Genomic DNA, 22,594 nt, shown 5'->3' with positions numbered 1-22,594 from the left:
TTAGTGTAGTTGTTCTTTTCACCCGATATTTGGTGCCCCAAAAAACGCTCCTTTGGACTCACAAAGGGAGTTCAAATGATGTATCTTGCTTAAAGCTTTTTCGGTAATAATTAATTTGATCTAATAGCTCTGCAAGTTGTTTTTAAGCGATGTGTTTAAGTTTTTTAGACTCATTATTCTCGTTTATTGCTTATTATTTTTCTAACGTAAATAGTTTCTTCAGAAAGGGTTCTTGGTTCACAATGTCGGGAGTGGAGAATTTTCCATCTTCTATTAAATGCAACTTGGAAATTATGAACTTGGGAACGAATAACCAGACCCCGGCATTCAAATTCAAAGATGCTGTTGTTTCTCTTGGTAGAGATTCATTCAAAGACCTAGTTCTATTAGTCGAGCACAAAAAAGATTGCAAGAGATTTCGTCTCTCAAAAGAACTGAAGTTTTATAGAACATTTGCAAAAGAAGGAAAAGCGGGTATTGAAATACCAGGCAAAACACGGTTCCTAATAAACAATGCTGCGCCGCAGCCGCTTTTATCATTTCTCAGCGTTGTTGCTCTCAAAAGCAAGAAAACGAATCAGACCAAAGGTTTCGCTGCATCTGCAAATCATAGAATGCTGAACGGATTTGTGGGTTCTGGTTTTAACGAAATCAGTCCGCTGACGATATCTGAAGTGAATGCTTTCGGTGCTTCCAAACCAAGTGCTCCTAATCCAGTTGACGACTCGGAGACACCTAAGAAACCAGTGTTGAAACGAAAAAGCTCAGAATGTAATTTTGGCGACAGTGGGAATTTCTCAGATACGGCCAGTGTCTGTTCTGATTCAGGATCTGTATCTTCGAGAATTTCAACTTCATCGTCGTCTTCAGCCTCAAGAGAACCATTAAACGCTGAGCAACAAAATGTGATTAACTGCGTGCTAAGAGGTGTGTATATATTTTATTTTATGTGGAACTTAGCGTAGTGGTAAGGCGTTCACTTCGAGATCGTCAGATCGTGTAATCGATCCAATTCCATGGCAATGATAGTGTGAGGACGAGCTCTCACTTGACCTCTAGCTTCAGGTCTACCACAGCCTGGCCGATTACGGCTGCAATAGTGGTACCACGTGAAAGCTCTAGACGCAAAAAAAAAACGGACTGCGTAGACTGTCGAGATAGCCTTTCATAGATACTCTGCGAATCGCAGAAACCACAATAAAAAATGTATTGCAGATCGATCTAATCATTGGGCGATCTTACCCATTGGGGGGTCTAGTCGATAATACTCATTGGGTGCTCAGACTATCAGGTATCATCAAGAGCATCGATATAGTAGTTGTAGAAATATGGAATCCGTACATACTTTAAAATGCGCAAAAGTTTTAAGAATTGGCTTGTTGCCAAAGTTTCCCAGAGTGATTTTGCTAAAAGTTCAAAAAGAATCAATTCATTCAAGCTATCCTATAGTTTTTTAGAATTTACTGCAATTATACGAATCTAATCATCAAGGTATTGGTTTCTTCTGATATCAGTTATTCCGACAGTTGAAGAACCTTGCATGCATTATTCGATTTGGGTTAATTTAAGCTTTAGTATTTCTGCAGGACAGAGTATTTTCTTCACTGGCAGTGCTGGCACTGGGAAATCGTATCTTTTGAAGAGACTCATCTCTCATCTTCCTCCTGAGACAACAGTGGTGACTGCAAGTACAGGCATGGCTGCCTGTCAAGTATCAGGCACTACCTTCCACTCATTTGCTGGCATTGGAACTGGCACTGAATCTTTTGAAGACTGTGCAAAACGAGTAATAAGGTACGCAAGCATTGTTTCAAAATATTTTCATCACGAATTAAGCAAGCCTGTTCTGAGAAAGTTGGGAATAAATTAGTATTTTTTTCTCTGTAACTCACTGTTATTTAATGCACAAACAAAAGTTATGATGTCTTTATAAACCGCTCGGTGTAGGCGTATACAAATTAGATCTCAAACTAGTAAATTGAAAACCACCTGCGTGAATTTTTTTGCATTTTTTTTTAGTTCTTGTTCAGTGCTCAAGATAAATTTTGAAATATTTCCTGAATTTTTTTAGCTGAACAACTTCATTTTGCGGAGCTCTCCTGAGTCAGTTAAATGTGTCTTTATGGTTGTCTAAACAAAATTAAAAAAGGGCCGTAAGAGTGTAAGTGGTTTTGCTGATTTTAGTATGATTTTAATTTCAGCAAACCAGCCGCTGTGAAGAATTACAAAAGATGCAAAGTCTTAATTGTTGATGAAATCTCGATGATCGACGCTGATTTTTTCGACAAGGTCGAATACGTTGCTCGATGCGTGCGAGGAAACGACAAGCCTTTCGGAGGAATTCAACTTGTTCTTTCGGGCGATTTCTTACAGCTACCTCCCGTTTCAAAACAAGGCGAAACTGTAAAAAAGTTCTGCTTCGAAGCCGAAACTTGGAGTGAATGTATTCAAAAATCAATAGAGTTGAAAACTGTTAAAAGACAGTCGGACCAAAAGTTTATTAAGATTCTACAATTGATGCGAATTGGTCAGTTATGCGAGAGTCATAGGCAGGTTCTACTAGACACAGGGAAACAAGTAATTGAGAAAAATGGTATCAAAGCAACAATTTTGTGCACGCACAAAGAAGATTCAGTTGCGATTAATGAAAGCAAATTGGCAGCTTTGGAAGGTCAAGCGAGTGTGTTTAACTCAGTTGATACTGGAGATAAAGTGAAGCTGAATGGACTGACTAATGCACCTGATAGATTGGTCTTGAAAGTGGGAGCTCAAGTAATGTTGACCAAAAACTTCTCCGTCTCGCAGGTTAAATAATCTTCAAACTATACCACCTGCATTCGTATATGAAACATAAAGAAATCAATTCTCTTGTGAGGTTGTATATATGCTATCTACCAGGGACGAATATAGAGTTTTCACAAAGACAGTGTGTACGGTGGCTTTTTAATCTTTTTGTTGACTTTTTAACTTTACCTCGATATCAGAAGAAAATATTGGGTTCGAATGAGAAACTAGATAAAATGCTAGTCATAAAATAGTCGTACAAGGTGTATCAGTTAATTTTCTTGCCTAATTTGCTTGAGCAGAAATTCTCAATGTTTTAACAATGTAGAAAACACATGAAACTCGAAAATTGAAAAGACGAGAATTTTCGGCTTGAAATTTTTTAACAGACGTTTAGGGTTTATGCAAAATGATCGAATTAGCAGCAATAAATATAAAAAACATACAGCATGGCTTTAAAACAATTTAAAAGGTTAGTTTGTCCTTGTTTCTATAAATTCTGATGGCTAAAAACGTTATCCAACTTAAGAAACTATAGTGTACTGGAAAAATCGAGACCAAGTTTTTTCATTTACCAGCGCCATAACTAAGGCACAATTTCTTAAAATTGTGCTCAGCAGCCTGTAAATATTCGCTTCTAGTTTCTATAGCCTTGTAATGTTGAAGACGTTTTTAGACATCAAAATTTGACAATGATGTTCAAGGGTTCACTTAAATACTTCGAAGGTTCACATAAAAAGTGAGCATTATTTTAGTAGCTTTTTGGTAGGTATAATTCGATTGTGGAATTCACTAACAAAAGTTTCTAAAACACGCAAAATATGTGTCCGTGGAATCCAGACGCGTGAAAGCACCAATATGTGCTGAGTTATTAAACCGAGCTTGGCGTCGTAATGAGGATGAAAAGGGTTTTTAGCAAGCAAAGACTTCAAACTTCACAAAAAATGAGAATTAGTTATTTTATCTGTTTGCAACCGTGCTGTAAGCTTTATGAGATTTTGTTTATTTGTAATTGAGATTTTTTCTGCAATTTTTACCCAATTCGCAAATTTCACTGCCCGTATCAAATTGGCCCGTATGCTGCATAGCATTTTATGGCGATATATTATCAAGTGTTGTACTGTTCCTTGTTGGCTTGTTGTTAAGGTAATTATAGCCAGATGACGCAGTTGATAATGCGCTCAATCAAATGTCAAATTCTAAAAAAAAAATTCGAATTCATTGACAATTTTCCAGCAGTCTGTTGGCTATGTTTTGTTTTCGAATTCTATTTTACATTTTCTTGCCTGTTAAATGTCCTTTTTTTGCCCTTTATGCTTGTTTGCAAAGTGCAGATTCGCCTGTGTTCGAATTTTTTTTCTAAAACATTTTTTGTATTTTTCCACGTGCCCGAGACTCCGTTTTGCCGCGCGATTAGCATTAAAAATTGATTTTTTTAAAGCCGAAAATTATTTTGAAATCAATTTTAATCTTTAATTCTCAATTTTGTAGTTTCGATATCTTCATCTAGGCGCTAGTGAATGGAGCACGTGGAGTGGTGACTGGATTCAACCCCAAGAGGAAAAACTACCCAGTGGTGAAGTTCATCAGTGGGGTTGAGAGGACCATCGAACCAGCCAAGTGGACTGTTAAGAACCTGATGGGTGCCGACATGCATAGAACTCAGGTACTTGCACCACTCGATCATTTATGTTTCTCTACCTGTTTTATTTATATGCGTGCAGTGTATTGTCAAGTTTCAGTACCTTCAATATTTTCTCGCAATTTTAACTGAAGAGTGTTTTCACGTTTAATAACAAGAACAACACGTCCGAGTTATTTCGGACATGCATTATATTCTTCTCGGTGTCCTCGTTTGTTTTTTGTTTTTAATTGATCATTCAAAAGTTTTAAATACGCCTTTTTCCGACATCAGATCACAAACCGAGCAAAAACGGAATTTTTGATAGGTGCATTATCACGAAACATGCAAAAATTTTTGTACAAATCAGGGGGTTTGGATGAACTCCACTTGAAAAGAGCCGAAATCTGACGCTGATTGTGGTCTCGTTTTGTTATTTTGTAGTTGCCTTTGACACTAGCATGGTCAATCTCCATTCACAAGAGCCAAGGCATGACATTAGATTGTGTGAGTGTCTCACTCAGCAAAGTGTTCGAATGTGGACAAGCTTATGTTGCTCTCTCCAGAGCCAAATCTCTGGACACCCTGAAAGTTTTGGATCTAGGAGACAATACAGTAAGGGCAAACCAGAAGGTCGTTCAGTATTACGTGGGACTGAGGAAGAAAGCAATGGATGCTCAGAATATGGAGCCAATGCCTTTAGGCTCGACTGGAATGCAATCGGGAGCCATGTTAAAACGAATGAAAACAATGTGAAACTTCTCCACAAAACACTACTTAATGAAGAATTCTTATGTAAATTGTGCAATATTAGCTTCCTAAATAAGTACAGTACGTTTTCTATAGACTTTAGTTTATTTTGTTGGAGCATATAATGCGTTTGTTTTGACATTTGTGTGTTTGAAAATTTGTTGTTGACGTCTTTGAAATAGATAATATCAAGTTTTGCTAAGATTAGAAAGAGGTAGAGGTCTATTAAGGGACCTGGACTGCGTATGCTCCTAAGTTGCGAGGATCCATCTTAAGGCAGGTTCAATTTCTTAGAAATTCTATTTTTTTCATTAAGCTACCTATTCAAAATCCATACTTAAGGACAGGGATTATAGTTGGCAGAAATCAGATTTAGGCGAATTGTTGCATGTAAGAAACAGCGTTATAAAATGTTGAAAGCTGTCAACGTTAACAAGAAGTGGAAACTATTGTCTTAGCCTGTTTCAGGCGAATTAGATGACAGCTGTTCAGGTTGCAACAATTTCATCCGATTTATTGTGGCAATCAAACAAAAAAGGAAATGCACAGTCAGTTTTGATGCTTAACGCTCAAATTGTGCGTTTCGTGTTATTGGGTTGATGTATTTACAGGAGCAAATTTATTTGGTCGTTTATTTCATTTGCGAGAGCAAGTGGCTTCTAATCGGGAAATAGGCTTTTTACCATGCCTAAATTTGTAACAAATTGAACTTTATTTAAGATGGATCCGCAACTTCCAGGATCATGCGATCTGTCGAGTATAGTAAAGCGAATATGCTAGTTTTACCGGCAAAATATTTTCAGTCTTTGACGTGTTGAGCGACGAACATTATTGAATCAACTCTAATAAACAATTGGTAGATTTTTTTTTGCAGCTGGTCAAATTTTTTAAAAGTTTGATTAAGGAAAAATTCAAACATAGTATCAATTTTTTTGTTCATCGAAAACATAACTTATATGATCAATTTTTTTTTTGTTTCGTAACGCTTTCTGTGCAAGAAGAATGATGGTATAATAATTTTTGATGTACAACCATACGCAATCATATGAGCTTGTTTTCGTTGCAAATTTATAAAACTCTTGAACGAACACATCGTACAAGGACGGGTACATATATTCATTGATTTTTGGAGCAAATTTATTTACTTTGTTTATTTACCTTTTTACTTGTTTATTTTCCTTTGTTTTTTATTATTTCATTTGCGAGAGCAAGTGGCCTCTAATCTGGAAATAGGTAGTTTAATGAAAAAAAAAATTCTAAGAAATTGAACCTGCATTAAAATGGATCCTCGCAACTTAGGAGCATACGCAGTCCAGTAGTAAAGCACGTGATTCTAAAACCTTGAGTTGGAATCCAAGCGAGACCTTAATTTTTTTGAATTGTATGAATGGAATGGATATTTTTTATGCTGCGTAAACTTGCACATCGCTTGTCTGCTTGCTTTTGTCGGCGAATATGGATTTTGAATACGTTGTTTTTTCACCTATTTTTATTGGCTTAGTCAAATTCTTATGTGTCATTTGAAAAAAAAAATTAGATTTTTTTTGCTTTTTCTTTGTTGCTGAAGGAAAGGGGTTGGGTTGTAAAATTTCGAATTTGCATACTAAATATTACTTTTTTGACCATCTAATCCTAAAATCTAACAGACGAGATGAAATTTTGAAATTTTTCCAGATCTTTATCAGTTGTTTAAGCCACTATTTCTGTTCTTTAGAGTGCAATATTATACTTGCGTTGCTTCTCATAGGTTGCGCAGCAGCCTAGATTTTGTCTTGTTAACTCGTAACAACTAGAGTAACATCTATTTGGATTGTGTGGATTTTTCCGTGTTTTTGCTACTTAAAGGCTGTTTACGCTCATTTTTTTTCCACCGTTAGACCAGAGAGAGCAAAATGTTTTGATTAATGGAAATCGAATTTGGCACGCCAATAACCAAAAAAACAAATGGCACAAAATAATTATATTTTTGGTTCAAAATTGGATCTGTGTTTTGATATTACTCGTACAACAAGAAAACTTTAAGGTTCAGAAATGGATCTGTGTTTTAAGATTACTCGCAGAACAAGAAAGGCGCAAGGATCTAGTTTCAAGACTTCGGGTTATTGTGTAAAAAAGTCAAACAATGTTTTATTGTGCAATGAAGACCATGAAAATTGAACACTCATGTCTTAAGCTCAGAAAAAAAATCCGGAAAGTTATCAATCAATTAAATTCCCTTTACTTGAAGAAAAAACATAAAACGTCAATTAGCTCAAACTTTAAAAACGGAAACCCAACAAACTATGCAATTCTATTAAGACACACAATTCATTGGGCTTGTTTTATTTAAAACAAATGGTAAACTTCTTGAATTTTGAAAAGCTTCAAAACTAAATATAATTTTTTTCAAAAGTTAATTTTTGGCTTTTTCGAATCCATGTCTGTTGGCTATGTGTTTTTCTGCTTTGGTGAGTTGAATTTTTTCTTCCAACAGTCTTTTGGCTGTGCTAGTAGTTTTACCTAAATATTCTTCTTGAGCTTTAAAAAAACCTCATTAATTCCAATGGTATTTCTCAAGCAAGTTTTAAAAATTTTTGAAATGTCAACTTGTTTAAAATTAAAACCATTACACTCTTTAGATAGAATTCATTCAGTGAATTTTAATATCCGACGGTTTTCGTAGAATACAATTGTCCTTTCTTGACTTATTGAGGTGCTTGTTTTTTTTGGCTCAAATTTTGGTGCTTCAACGTCAACGTAAATCAAGAAAAAGAATTATGGTCAACAGCTTCTCATAAATAAACAAATAAATTTTTTGCAATCAAGTTTATGCTTTAAACAAAGTGTGGGAGAAATACTGTACTTGGGGGTGTTTTTACACTTGCGATAAGCAAGGTTTTTGCAATCGGGTACTAGATGTTTCCCGTAAATAATTTTGTTCAGATAATAGTCAAATTTAGAAATGGTGAATTTAGGTTCAACTCAAAATGAATTCATTTTTACGACTCCAACACACTTGGTTTGGAGGTAATGAAACTGTCTGGGACGTCAGAAGTACTGAGTTGCAAACGACAGGACCTGTTGATTTTCAAACGGGAAATAATCCATTTGAAAAAATATCGGTTCAATTTTTGTGTGTTTGTGTTATGCCGGCTGTTGCCACATCGTGCAATTTTTTTTACTGCACACAAATAACATTTTATTTAATTAAGTGTTTCGATTTTACTTCTGTTATTTGTATTTTTATTTATGTTGACTTCGTATATTTTCTTTTTCGTGTTTTTTTTTGCTTATAACTTATTTTCTGCCCAAACATTTTCGGTTTTAGTTGTTTATTTTTTAAATTTTTTTCTTCATTTTTTCGGTGTTATTGGCTATCTTTTTCTTTCATGTCTGCTAGCTTGTAATGCTATTTTTATGTGGTTCGCAAATGTTGCGAAGCTCCACTTTGCTTCTGTGTCAAATGTTTTCTTTGCAAAATCAGATATCACAAATTTTTTTAGATGGATTGGAATACTTTTTATTTCAGCAGTCATAACAACAACAGCACATCAGTTGCTGATAAATTGATTATTTCCTATAAATGCTTTTTATTACCAAAATATTTTTTTAGTACTAAAAAATTTCTAATAATAAGCGTATTTTTAGCTTCTCTTTGGGTTTTAATTTTTGACTGATCGTTAATTACACTTGCTAAGGGAGTGTATTAGTTTGAACCTTCTTTTTTTACCAACCTATGTCGCAAATATTGATACGGCAGCTTTATGGTGCGGCACTTCAATAATGTTGCGGGACCTTTACAGCTTTTTGATAGCATGTGATTTGGCATTCGAATAGTGATAATTTTACATTGTTGATGCTTATTTATTTCATCAAATGAACCGAAAAATCTAATTTGTTTCAAACAACATAGCAATAATGAAAACTCGATTTCAGAAATTTTCCAACTCAATATATCTCGCAGTTTTTGAAATGCATAATTTATACATAATGTGGCTTTGTGCTTTGCGATTTGTTACACGCGAAGTTAATATGGATGCCTCCAGTTTGTTATATTCCAATTTTTTACACGCAAAAACGAGTCTATTTGTATTTGGTGCCACTATTGCTGAATCGCGTTGGCAAGTTATTAGCATATGTAGCTGCTTTATTCGTGACTAATGTTTCTCGGTAGTTAAGCTTGTGTCGTTTAGTGTATAGTGCGTGAGACTCAAAATCTCTTGATTGCAGTAGGTTGCAGATTCTAATCCTACACGTAGCCGAGTTTTTTTGCTAATTCGAAGCTTATTTCTACTTTTTCTTATTTCACTTGATTAGCTGCTTCTTGGTCGTGTTCTCATGTGTTTGCGAAGCGCAGCTTTGTCTCTGCGTTTCAAATGTTAAGGACACAATTGGACTAAAATTCAGAAAAATAATTAGGGGTGATTAAATGTAAAATAGGGGTAGTTAAGCGCGAAACTAAAATGATCTTTGCCAATGACAAATTAACCAACCATACATCAAGAATAATGGCGCTGAGAAAAATTTTGAGTACCAAGCATTATTAAAACATAAAAATTTAAGGGCATATTGGTCGTAATTTTTTGCTGTCAGGTCTTAAGAATTATCTATCATCATCACACATTTATTCTGTTCTGATTGTTTGAAAAATAGCCTTATTTCCCGTTTTTGTTATTGCGTATGTCCCATTCTTGTTGTTGACTATGGTTCGCCATTCATTCCATGCCACATGATTTTTTCTGTTTTGAATAAAATTTGTGTTGTCCTGAGTCAACCGAAGATTGTTTTTTCTCTATTCTTTCAGCATCTTCTGACGAAACGTCCAATTCTTCTTGATCTTCCATTTTTTCCTCAGCTTTTTGCAACTTGAATCTTTTCATATACATTTTTCCCAATTTGTCCACAAAAATGAGCTTCGCGTATTTTTCCATTAAGTCGTATAGGCATATGAAAGTAAGCCCAGCCCATAAACCCATCTGCGCGCCCATGTTACTGATCAATGTGAACTCCGTGTAAGAACTGATTTCAGAGAAAGCTGTGACATCCGAGTTTTTTCTGTAAATGTCACAACTCAAACAAACATTTCAAAAAATTGAAGAATTTTGACGATTAAAAGCTAAAAGCATTCTGAATGCATCAAAAACCTGAAAAAAATCTGAGCGCTGAAAAAGTTTTTGATAAAGTTTTTCGCTCAAATGAAATGCGTTTACGTGAACTTGTTACTTGTTTACAAAAGAATAACTTGTGTTATAGTATGAGCTTTCTTTTTTTCCAACCTAAGTCGCAAATATTGTTGTGATGCAGTTGTTGCGACAAAATGTGTTCATTTTGAAAGTTTCATTTTGATCCAGCTATTAAGTACAGCCAATGCTAAGGATATTAACACAGACTATTACAAATAGCAGTTTAGCTTAAAGGTATCATGGTTTTGTAGCGTAGAGGTAGGGAAGGAGACCAGCAGCAAAATAAGAGGGTTCGAACCTGGGCAGGTTTGGATATTTTTAATGAAATTTTTCGTCCAGTTAAAATGAGTCCTCTCTACAAACTGAAGCATGTTAATTGGTAAATTTCTTTTCAAATTGACTGGTAATGCATCATAATTGACTTGCGTCACTTAGCGCTTATGGAGACTCATAATTGGCATGCGTGGCTTAAGAAGTTTTGTAGACTCAAAGTTTCACTCATTCAGTTTTTCCCAGTAGCGTTGTCGGCCACATTTTTGCTTGCATGCGAAGTGCAACTTCGTCTTTGTATAAACAACTAGGTTATTAAACAGGCGAAAAAATAGGACATCAGCTTGGCTCGAATCTTCGAAACAGAGAGTTTTTCTCTGTGGTGCCAAATAAGAGGTGATTCATTGAAAGAATAGAGTGTTCAATTGTTTTTCTTAAGTCACGAAAAGGAGATAGTATTTCATTCTAGGAGGGAAGAAGCGGCAATTTTCCAAACTTGCATTTAAAAAAAGTTATAATTAGAAATTTTTTGTGGAAAATTTGATATAATAATCACCGTAGTAATAATAAAAAAAATAATAAGAATAATCATAATAATAAACTGTTTTCAAACCAATTATATACACTAAATTAAGTTCAATAATTTATGACTAATACAGGTTTGAGAAGACATCCTGAAAATTTTAAGCGAAATCTAACGAGGGATGCCTCAGAAAGCAGAACAGTTTTGAAGTAAATCTCAATTCCTAAATTAGAATATTAATTTTTTGGTAAATTTAGAAGTTTTTTTCCTAGAAAGAATGACCCATGCTACAAGAAAACAACACTATAGTTAGCCTAACAAGACCGCTCGTATATCAGGGTGAAGCCCTGAATGTTCCGCTTGTCCCTTAATTCATATCGAATAGTTTTTGGGAAAAGAAAATATTGAAAACCTATAAATTTTGCACACATCAAAGTGTGAAATGTTCAGTCATATGAAATTAAAACGATGGATCCGATTAGCTAGCGTCAATTCAATTTGGAACAATTTTGTTGTGCGGGATAACTTGCTCGCATGAATGATTCGCGTTACGCTCTCAGCGTTATGAATAAACTCTTCAAAGCGCGCATAATTTAGTCCAGAACATGGCCAGTTTGGCAATTTTCATACCCCAGATATTTACAAAAATTAATCGGAGGTAAAATATGTTTCTAAAATTGAACTCAGGAAGTTGATATCTTCAATGAGATATAAAAATTTTTTGTTGAAAACTATTATTTCGATCGGCGAAAATTGACTGAATAAAGAAACCACGACGATATAAGTACAGTGCTGATTTAAATTAACCGGACAAAACGCGTTTAACTTGAAATTTAAAACGCGTTTTTCTCAAATTTGGTTGAGTTTAGGTGAAAACTTATGAAGATAAAACTTGCTTAAAATTTTAGCAGAATTAATATGGTGTAATTTGTTTTGCAAAATTCGGGCCCAAATTTTTACCCCAAAAATGGGTCATTTTGGTTTTTCTTAGTTAATCAAAAATTACGCCAAAAAATACCGAATCAATCACAGACATAATTATATCAAAGTGAGCCCCTTACGTAGCCCAACAAACTCTATGAAGGTTATTTTCTCCAAAAAAATGCAAATTGTTTAAAAATTGTTTTTAAATAAAAAGTTGGTATTTTATATAGTAAAAATGACCTTTTTTGTCTATCAAACAAAAATATATAATTTATAGAATATTTTGGAGAAAATACCCTTCAGAAAGTTTGTTGGGCCACGTAAGGGGATCACTTTGATATAATTATGTCTGTGATTGACTCGGTATTTTTTGGCGTAATTTTTGATTAACTAAGAAAAACCAAAATGACCCATTTTTGGGGTAAAAATTTGGGCCCGAATTTCGCAAAACAAATTACACCATATTAATTCTTCTAAAATTTTAAGCAAGTTTTGTCTTCATAAGTTTTCACGTAAACTCAACCAAATTTGAGAAAAACGCGTTTTAAATTTCAAGTTTTACGCGTTTTGTCCGGTTAATTTAAATCAGCACTGTATTCCGTTTTCTTTGAAATGCCGAGCAATAATTCTAGCTTAAATCCACGAAGTTTATCAGAAAAAATCCGAACAACCCAGAATATAATTGTCGAGAAAGTTATGATAAAATGTGCTTTACGATTTTGATATGCTTCAGGCATTTGATAGCTTTTTTGTTAAAATCAGTACAAAGTTATTTTGGTACAGCAAAACTCATATTATTTCATCAACGATGTATTCGTACCTGAAAATATGCAGCTTCGTGAACCCTTGCTTCGCCACTTGCAAAGCGTAGTTATACGCTTTTTTCTCACATTCGGGGTTAGTAATCTGACCCATATTGCAGAAGAGAATTTTACCAGCAGCAACGGCGTCAAGAAATTTCGAAGTCGCATGTTTTGCGATCTCGGTGTAGTTCGATTCGTTTTTTTGGAGCTCCACGAATAGCTTTCCGAGAAAATACTGAGCATCGTTTAGTGTCGGGTACTTGGCTATTTGTTGCGTGTGAGGAAACGTTATTTGAGAACAGCTTTGCTTGCAATTTTCTCTGATGCATTGATGTGCCTGCTTTGCAAATCCATTTTTCTCGATGATTTCTTTTTCTTGAAAACCACACATTCTACAACTGAAGTACCTGTGTAAAAAGGAAAAACTAAAACTCGCGTTTTGTCGGAAAAACAGTTCTCTTACTTTTTGCTAGAGGCATCATATCATGTGATGTGTTATCCAAGAAAACCTGAGGATTTTTTTATGTGCTTATAGCTTTCAAAATTTGATTTTTCCATTGTTTTTTTTTTCTAATTTCAAAAGTTATGTAACAAATCAGCATGCCCTAACATTTAAAAATAGTTCTTTCCTCCCCTTTTATTTGAACCTTGGTATCGTTTCCATGTTCATTAATATTATTACACATGTAAATATCTTAGTGAAACCAGTACTGTCTCATTAATGTTTCAGTAAAAATAAACCCTCTGTAATAATTTGCCACTAGAATTATATCTCTGATCAGAGACGAAACTGCAAGTTCAAAATTTATTTCAGACTGTTTAAAAGGCAGTTGGATCATGAAGGATTTTGTCCTGATATTAGTAATCTTGTGGCCATGGTTGGCTAAATAAATCACTTAAATGATAGTAAAAAAATTGTGATAATTAAATTAAAATATTTATTCAAATTATTGTATACTACGACATGCGACGCGACTGTTGATCTTTTTGGCCAGAATTTAATGTTTTGCATAATTTCTGCAATGAAAAGTTTTTTTAACTTATGAGAACAGATCATAGTCATCAGCTAAAAATTTGGTTGAATCATCGATAAAACACTTGCTACTTCATCACGCATCGGAAGTTTCCATGATTGGCCAGATGCGCTAAGTGACATCGAAAAGACAATACCTTGAAGCGGAGCAGTTGACCTTATCCTCGTACAGTTTATGGTAGCAGTGTAATTTACACAAGGCCTCGCTGTATTTCTGAGTGAACTCCGACCCCTCCAGAAGTGAGCCTCGAGGAACACAGTCCTCGTTCTTGTCGTCCCTCAGCCAGTTCGTCTGTTTGTACTCAATTGTCACGTGTTGTCCTCCAGCTACATCGATTCCTAGTGTAAACAAATATGTAAAAACTAGTTGCAGTGCATGGTGCGCAGAATGTTCTAAACGAGGGGCGGATCTAGGATTTTCTCGAGGGCGCGGGGCGCATTTTCAAAAAAAAAATCGAAAATTTTGACAACCTTTTTTTTAGGTCGACCAAATTGATTTTCCGAGCTCTCCTAAAGCTCTAAAAAGACGCTGTTTTGGCCAAAATTGCCAAATTTTCTGCGCCGTAGGCAAATATTTGAAAAAAAACGGTAAAAAAGCCGTTTATGGGCACTTTTTGAAAATTTTTGACAAAAAAAGTCGCGTTTTTTTTGGCGCGCGCTCCCTCTCAAAGTTAGTATATATTTAGAAAAATTTTAGGGTTGGTCGGCCAAAAATGGATTTCTAAAAAAGTACCAAAGGGGGGACCCTTTGGGTCGGCAGGGGGTCGAATCCCTGAAGGGAGAGGCGTCCGCTAACCCCCCTCTCAATCCGCCCCTGTTCTGAACACATTTTTCAGATTCTTGTTTTAATCTGGAAGGGCTATAATATGATGAATCACTCGAACCATTCTCATGATTGTTTGTAGCATACCTGATTTTAAGTGGGAAATGTCTTAAAACACACCCGAATACAACGTTCTTACTCCGCTTTCACTGGTCATAACAACAAGAATAGCCAGTTGCAGTGTAAACAGCGCAGAAAGGTTCCGAAATTCGTCTTAGCAAAAAATTAATAAGTTTTAAATTATGGATTTTTAATCATTTTTGTCAATATGTTGTGGAAGGTTTTACAATTCAACTGTCCTGACGAATACAAGATGTTTCAAACTCGTTTTCAAAAACGTTGAATCTTCTGTCAGTTCACAATTATTTTGGCTGTTGAAGCCATTCTTTTCGCAAGATACATGAAAAATTCGCCGAACTTTGATAGTAGATTTCTTTAAATTGGATTGTTATTTGTTCGCTCATGTTTTTGCATTCATCCACTTTTCGAACAAATTTCTTTAATGCTGTATAAAAATAACCGGAAAAAATGAAGTTAAGAAAATATTCAAACTCGTTTCTCACAAATTAAGTTAATTTTGGACAAAATAATTTGAGAAAAAAAAAATTGTTTGATTTTTTGTCAGCGTTTTTATGGTTCAATTCAATTTACAAAACTTCATACCAAATTTTTGTCATTGAAACGGGCCATCTTTTGGCTCAAAATTAAAGTGGCAAACAGGGTAAAGTGACATAAGAATCAGGCGCGGATGTAGGAATTTCTCGAGGGGCGGATCTTCAAAAAAATTCTGAAAATTTTATTGACTTTTTTTTAATATTAATTTTAGATCAACCAAATTGATTTTTTGAGCTCTCCCAACCCACAATGAAAACCGTAAATTGAGCCAATTTTTCTGCGTTGCAGGGAAATTTCTATATAAAAAAAATCGTTTTTAGGCATTTTTTGGAAAATTTTGACCAAAAAATAGCGTTTTTTGGCGCGCTCCCTCCTCAAAATTAGTACAGATTGGCACCAAAACGCCTAAGTAAAAATTTTAAGGTCAGTCAGCCAAAAATGGATATCTCAAAATAAAACAAAGGGGGACCCTTTGGGCGGGCAGGGGGTCGAATCCCTGAGGAAGAAGCGTCCGCCCACCGCCCCCCCCCCCCTAAATCCGCTATTGATAATAATGACTACAATTAATCCTGGTTCCCTTTTTACTTTTAAACCAAAAGATGACTCATTTTAAGTTTTGGCTTGCGTTTTTTAAAAATGAGATGCATCAAAAAAACGCTGACAAACATCCAATCAAAATTTGCCCTAATCCTTTTTAATCCAAAAGTAACTGAAATTGAAAGAAACGAATTAGCAAATTTTGAGAAAATTCGGTAAACTGCGAAAGCATAAATCAATTCAAATCATAATTTTTTATCAGTATTCGGCAGTGACACCAGATTATAGTGTTCTATTATAGTCTATAATAGCGTGGCTATCATAATGCGCTATATTGACACTTCTGTTCTATTAATAGAATTACTATAATAGAACGCTATTAATCACAGCTATTGCCGAGCGCTGATCATAGTAGCTAATATTTCAGTGGCTGACGACTTGAAATCTCATCTTTTAGCTTACACTGTGTAAGTTACACATAAAATAACATTCGTTGCATATCCTTTTATCTGCAATAACTACCTAATTTTACTCGTTTTGCTTCATTGTTTGAAATGGCACCAACTAAATAGGCAAAACGGATAAAATTGGAGACATCCTTTGAGTTTATGGCATCTGAAAAGTGTTACAAGCGCACAATTGCAACAAAAAAATGGAAGGAGTTCATAGTAGTAATTTTCTTACTGGAGCTGAACGACATATTCAAAGGTGTAACCCTGCTTTCTTCGACGAATCAAATCAATTACTTATAACCAGCATGGGAACGCTGACAAATGACGTATCAATCAGATAACTGCAATGCCATGCTAGCAGCTTGCAGGGAGTTTAGACAATCGATTTGGCCAGAAGATCCTCCTGAAGTCGACGAAGAAAATTCATACTTTACGGTGGAAGGACATGATATCCAAGAGGAAAACATTGAACTGGAAAATATCAGCTTCGTTGGATGTAGCTGTAGCTGAAAGAGTTTTTTCGAGGGCGGGCTATTTATCCATTGACAGAAGAAACAAGATTTTGCCCGAAAATCTTAAAACTCGTTTGATAATAACATCGTATTGAAATAAAGTTTCAGCTCTGAAAAAGAGTTTTTTTCACATCCACTTTTTTAGGAAATCTGTTATAGAATACTATACTCAAAGTATTATAGAATTTTGAGGGTTATATTCTGTAATCGACATTAAAAGGGTCATCACCGGTATTCGGTAAAGTGAGAGAGGATTTAATTAGAAAAAAAACATTTTTGAAAGCACCGTAGTTTCAAAAATTGCAATAAGTTGTTCTTTACCCGCATACTTAGAGTCAGTGTCTCCAACTTACTTTCATTGGCATTCAAAAATGGCCCAAGTGACGAAAACTTCCAAGCAGTTGTTATCGAAACTTTTAGTTCAACAACAATTTTCTTTAAATCTCACAGATGGCTATTTTTTTTAGTTTCAGAGCTTTTTAATTGATTTTTTGTTTTTCTTGCTTATTATAGGAATCTTAGCCCAACCGTCTTAAAAGTCTTAGTTTAAGTTTTATCAATTCTAATCAACAGACAGTTCTATTCTAATTTTTTAACATGGCGCAGTCAAACGAGTCAAAACTACGAGGACTAGAATTTTTTTGGAATAACACATCGAGTGAAAACCAACACGACTGGGAAAGGTGGTCGGAAAAGTTCCAACTAACAATCATCCCGAAAGATTCCGTGGACATCGAAGATGTAATCAACCCACCAGTAAGAACCGAACTAGTATACCCCATGGCAGAACCAGCGGACCCGTCCGATGATCAAGCCCGTCGGGCCGAAAAAGAAGAACACAACCGAATAGCCATACTAAATTACAACGAAGAAATGAGAAGGAGAAGGGTAGAAGACAACGCAAAATTCAACGGACTTCAAATCGGAGATATTGACAAGAAATTAAAATCACAATTATACCTGGCACTCGGAAAAGAAGGACAGAAATGCTTCTCACAAAAAATCCTGGGAAAAGAAAATTGGACATCAACTTTGCCGAATTCTGGGAATTACTCAAAACTACTTTTACGGTCACTACAAATCTAACATACGAAAGATTTAAATTCTTTGGCCGAAGACAGAAAGAAAACGAGTCTTTAGAGAAATTCCACGAAACACTATCCGAATTGGCAAAAAATTGTAAACTGGGGGAACTCGAGTCAGAATTGGTCAGAGACATTTTCATTACAAGTATGCGAAACGTTGAGATTCAAAAGAAACTATGTATTGAATACTTGACTCCAGAAAACATACTATCTTATGTACTGTTCCATGAGAAAGGTACCAAAACTCATCAACAGTACCTAAAATTTCCTACCTATAATGCGGTACAGAGACCACAAAACATAAAGAATGGACCGACCCTAAATATCGTCGAAAACAATAAGTGCCGCAACTGTGGTCAGTAGTTCAAAAAAGGACACTTAACTACATGCCCGGCCAGGGATAGAAATTGCAATACGTGCGGACGTAAAGGCCCATTTGCAAAACACTGCAGGAGTTCAGCAAGAACTCAAACAAACATAGTGGAACAAAACCAATTACCCCAGGAAAACGAAAATACCCGGGTTAACCCGCAGGAAAATCCCGAATTTGAAGTCAACTTAGATGATTTTCTAGTTCTAGCGGTAGACACGGATACCAAATAAATGCAGTGGAAGGTAAGATAGAACGTGGAGTGAGAACTGTATTTAACCACGAAGGCCTAGAACGAAAAAAGACGTTGATGGTATCTCTGGGAAATTTCAACCCTTGCTGTACCGAAATCCAGATTGACTCAGCAAGCCCAGTCTCATTCATGAAAAAAGATTTATTCCATGAACTGAAGATACGAGATAGATTTTTAAAGTTAGAACCTGCGGATGAAATAACAAAAAAAGCGTACCAAGGCTTCGGGAGCACAATCAACATAATTGGAAGAGTTCGGGAGAGAATTCGATCGAAGGGTTGTGACGCTAGCGACCAGAAACTTTTCATTACCGAAGGAGCAGAAAAAAATCTCCTCGGAAACGACATATTACCTAATCTGGGAATAGTAGTACTCTAAAAACAACCTGCACCCAACGGGTCAGAGCCACGGAGAATTCAGAAAAGATCACCCATCGGGATAGACGTCAATCAAATAAGATTTGCATCGGACAGAAAATCAGACCAAAACCAAGAGTCACCATCACAAAGTGAGTTTAAAACATACATATCAAAACAATTTCTAGACCTCACAAAAAGAACCGGTAGATCAAAGAATTTCATAGTTAACAATTACTAACGAACCAATAAAGCCGATACAGGTGAAGGGGAAACGCATTCCGATCCATCTTCTCCCTAAAATTAAACAATGTATCGAACAATTACTAAGAGACGGGCACATCGAAAAATTGTCTAGATGCTCTGAAGATTGTTTCATCGCCCCTATCGTAATTACAGCCAAGAAGGACGGATCAATTAAATTAGCTTTAAACTCGAAACTATTGAACAAACAGATATTTCGCAAAAGATATCAAATGCCGAAACTGTTTGAATTAATTGATAACGTAGCAGTTACGACTAGCGGTCACGAGGAAAGAAACATTTGGTTCTCATCGATCGATCTAAAGTACGCATATAGCCAAATACCGCTTTCAAAAAAGGCAAGTAACCAATGTAATTTCAACATCGTGGGGAGAGAAGTAACAGGCTCCTACCGTTTTAAAACCGGCTTTTATGGGCTACGCATATAGCCAAATACCGCTTTCAAAAAAGGCAAGTAACCAATGTAATTTCAACATCGTGGGGAGAGAAGTAACAGGCTCCTACCGTTTTAAAACCGGCTTTTATGGGCTAGGCGATATGCTTAACGAATTTCATCGTATAATGGACCGTTTGACAGAAAAATTACCTAATACCCAGTGTTACCTCGACGACATCTTAATTGCTACCGTGGGTAGCGAGGATGAACACAAAAAACTAGTTATCAACGTTTTAAAAACGCTAGAAGACGAGGGATTAGCCATAAAATGGGAAAAATGCACATTCTTGACTCACAACATAGAATGGTTGGGATTTAAAATCGATGCAAAAGGGACGACACCACTAATACTAAAAATCTGACGCAATCACAAATCTGAAAGAACCAAATTGTATCAAACATATAAGATCATTAATGGGATCGATTAAACAGTTCAACAAGCTCATACCAATTTTGGCGTCCTTATCAGCACCGTTTAGAGAACTCACGCAGAAAAATAAACCATTTAAGTGGTCCACGGTGCACGTTGAAGCGTTTGAAAAAATTAAGAAACGAATTTGTAACACGGTAACGAATCACAATTTCGACGTAAAACTGAATACCCGTGTGAAATACGATGCCTCACATTTAGGACTGGGCGCGTCCATCAAACAGGACCATCAGTGAATTGGAAAACTGTAGCGTTCGCAAGCAGATTTTTGAACATAGCTGAACTAAAATACAGCACCCATGAACTTGAATTGCTGGGTCTAGTGTGGGCATTAGACCATTTTAAAAACTATCTATTGGGCAAACAATTCTCAATCTAAGCAAACCACAAAGCCTTGATAGGAGCACTGAAAGACGACAAATACACTAAAACGGCTCAATCACGTCTCACCCGTTGGGCGGACAAAATACTACCATTCGACTTTACTGTCGAACATTTACCGGGTAAAGATATGGGATTTGTTGATTATCTATCCCGACACCCAGCAAGTGAACCCGCACCAGTTTCACTTGACGACAAAAAAATCGTTATCGCCTCGGTAAATCAAATCAGTACACTCCTAGGTTTTGATCATCTGATGCCGAGAAATTCGTGGTCGCAAATAAGAAACAAAATCTCTCAACATTTCTTAGCACATGACGTCACACACTGTAATACAATTGGCCAGTCGACAGATCATATGACCTGTCAAGAAATAGAACGTGAGAAACGAATTGCTAACGCCGCTGAAACTTTCCAAGCTATAGTTAACTACTCTAACATTTCAGTGTGCCAAAATTCTCACTCGCGAACGGAAGATTGTGACTCATCCTGCAAAATCAACGACTTCTTTACAAACTTTAAAATACTGAAAGATATGGCTGAACAACTAAAACTTACTGAACAGACAGAACATTCTATAACTGAAAACATGGATACTTTAACACCAAGTACTAGCAACCCGTCGGATAATCCCTTAGAAAGATCACCTAGTAAGAAGAAAACAGTCAAAATTAACATATTCCCTTTCTCTTGGCCTGAAATACTTGATTGAAAATTTTAGGCCTTATTATCAAAACAAGATCTAGAACTAAAAAAAATAATTAAAGCAATTGAGGAAGACCGCAAACAAGACATTTTACAATTGGGAAGTTACTATAAATCGTACTTGAATAACTTACATGTCAGCGGAGGATGTCTTTATCTGGACAATCGACTAGTTATCCCAGCACGCTTAAGATCGACAATGCTCCACCGGCTCCATGAGGCTCACCCAGGCCAGTTTGCAATGAAAAGTTTGGCAACCCAATACATCTGGTGGCCAAAAATTTATCGTGAAATCCAAGTCCACGGCAAAAACTGTATTGAGTGCGTTAAAGCAGGTAACAACTTGAAACCTCTTTCAAATCAGAATACCCCAGGGAAACTCCCAACGGTCGAAGAACCAAACCAAGAAATGGAATTAGATTTCGCCGGTCCGTTACCACTAGTATGGGGAACAAAAAAAAATACATACTGGTATGCGTGGATAGATTTTCAAAATTCCCATCTGCTCAAATAACATCCAGCACATCGGCAAAATCTATCATACATTTTCTTAGCAAATACATAGCTCTACATTGGATACCTAGAACTATCGGAACAGACCAGGGATGTGGTTTTATCTCCAAGAAAGTTAGAGAATTTTGCCATGAACATAACATAAAGGTTATATTTAGCCCAGTGGGTGACCATAAAGCCACTGGATTAGTTGAGCGCTTAATCAGAACCATTAAGGAAAGGCTCTCGGTTATGGCACAAGAACGCCCAAAACCATCACTAGAATCTGCATTAAAGAAGATAATAAAATGCCTAAGGACGGTAACACAACAGTCGCTTAACTGCTCTCCCTTCGAAGCACACTTTGGTAGATCCCCAAATACTATCTAGCATAATTTAGTCAAGTCAACTTCCTCAAATAACCTTGCTTGGAACAAAACCTTGTTATGCATAGGTAAGGGCCGAAAACTCATGAGTCGAGAAAGAAGACACGACTGGGACGCCCCCGATGATATTGAAGACGGAGATCTGGATGAGAACTCATCATCTTCTGACGATATCTCTAATGCAGTGAGATACGTCCGAACCGGCGCTGGCTCCCCAGTAAAAGTTCTTTCACGTGCAGAAAAACGAGATGCTTTGGGCATGAAAAACTCAGTGCTGAACAACCCGCCGGGTAAGACCACTATTTATAGAAAAGTTCAAGATAGATTGAAGAATGAACCATTCTATAGAGATCTCAAGGATGAAATTGTAAAAGTCAGACCACACAGGTACCTTAAAAAACGGAAAAATAATACGTAAATCTGATTTAGCTATCAAAAGACAACTTGCTCAGAAGAAACCCAGCCCGAGAAAAAGAGACCAACTAGTCAAATTTTACGCAACAAAGGGACTGAGGAAGACTGCGAAACCGCAAAGAAACGTCGGCTTTAAAAGTTCAAGAGCGACTCAAAAGAAAAGGAACCTTCAGTCAAGATTAGAAGAGCTAGATATAACGAGGCGGAACGCGG

General features: G+C 36.0%; 2 protein-coding genes across 2 annotated transcripts; one reads left to right on the top strand and one right to left on the bottom strand.

Annotated features, from left to right (window-relative positions):
• The first annotated feature begins 227 nt into the window (after positions 1-227).
• Positions 228-5,334, top strand: LOC134848071 (ATP-dependent DNA helicase PIF1-like). The gene is made up of 5 exons (XM_063865411.1): positions 228-927; positions 1,587-1,794; positions 2,202-2,805; positions 4,295-4,450; positions 4,850-5,334. The coding sequence occupies exons 1-5, from the start codon at positions 243-245 to the stop codon at positions 5,159-5,161; spliced, it is 1,965 nt and encodes a 654-aa protein (XP_063721481.1). The 5' UTR covers positions 228-242; the 3' UTR covers positions 5,162-5,334.
• A 4,326-nt stretch (positions 5,335-9,660) lies between these two features.
• LOC134848440 (amiloride-sensitive sodium channel subunit gamma-like) lies at positions 9,661-14,209 on the bottom strand (the record flags this gene model as incomplete). Its single annotated transcript, XM_063865901.1, is given in 3 exon segments — positions 9,661-10,189; positions 12,855-13,244; positions 14,008-14,209. Coding segments are annotated over 3 exon segments (932 nt in total), but the record flags the coding sequence as incomplete, so codon positions are not given.
• Positions 14,210-22,594: the final 8,385 nt, after the last annotated feature.

This window comes from Symsagittifera roscoffensis, chromosome 6 (genome assembly GCF_963678635.1).
Source record: "Symsagittifera roscoffensis chromosome 6, txSymRosc1.1, whole genome shotgun sequence".
NCBI classification, from domain to species: domain Eukaryota; kingdom Metazoa; phylum Xenacoelomorpha; order Acoela; family Convolutidae; genus Symsagittifera; species Symsagittifera roscoffensis.
The sequence above is the reverse complement of the archived record's forward strand: the minus strand, read 5'-3'. Positions and strand labels throughout refer to the sequence as shown.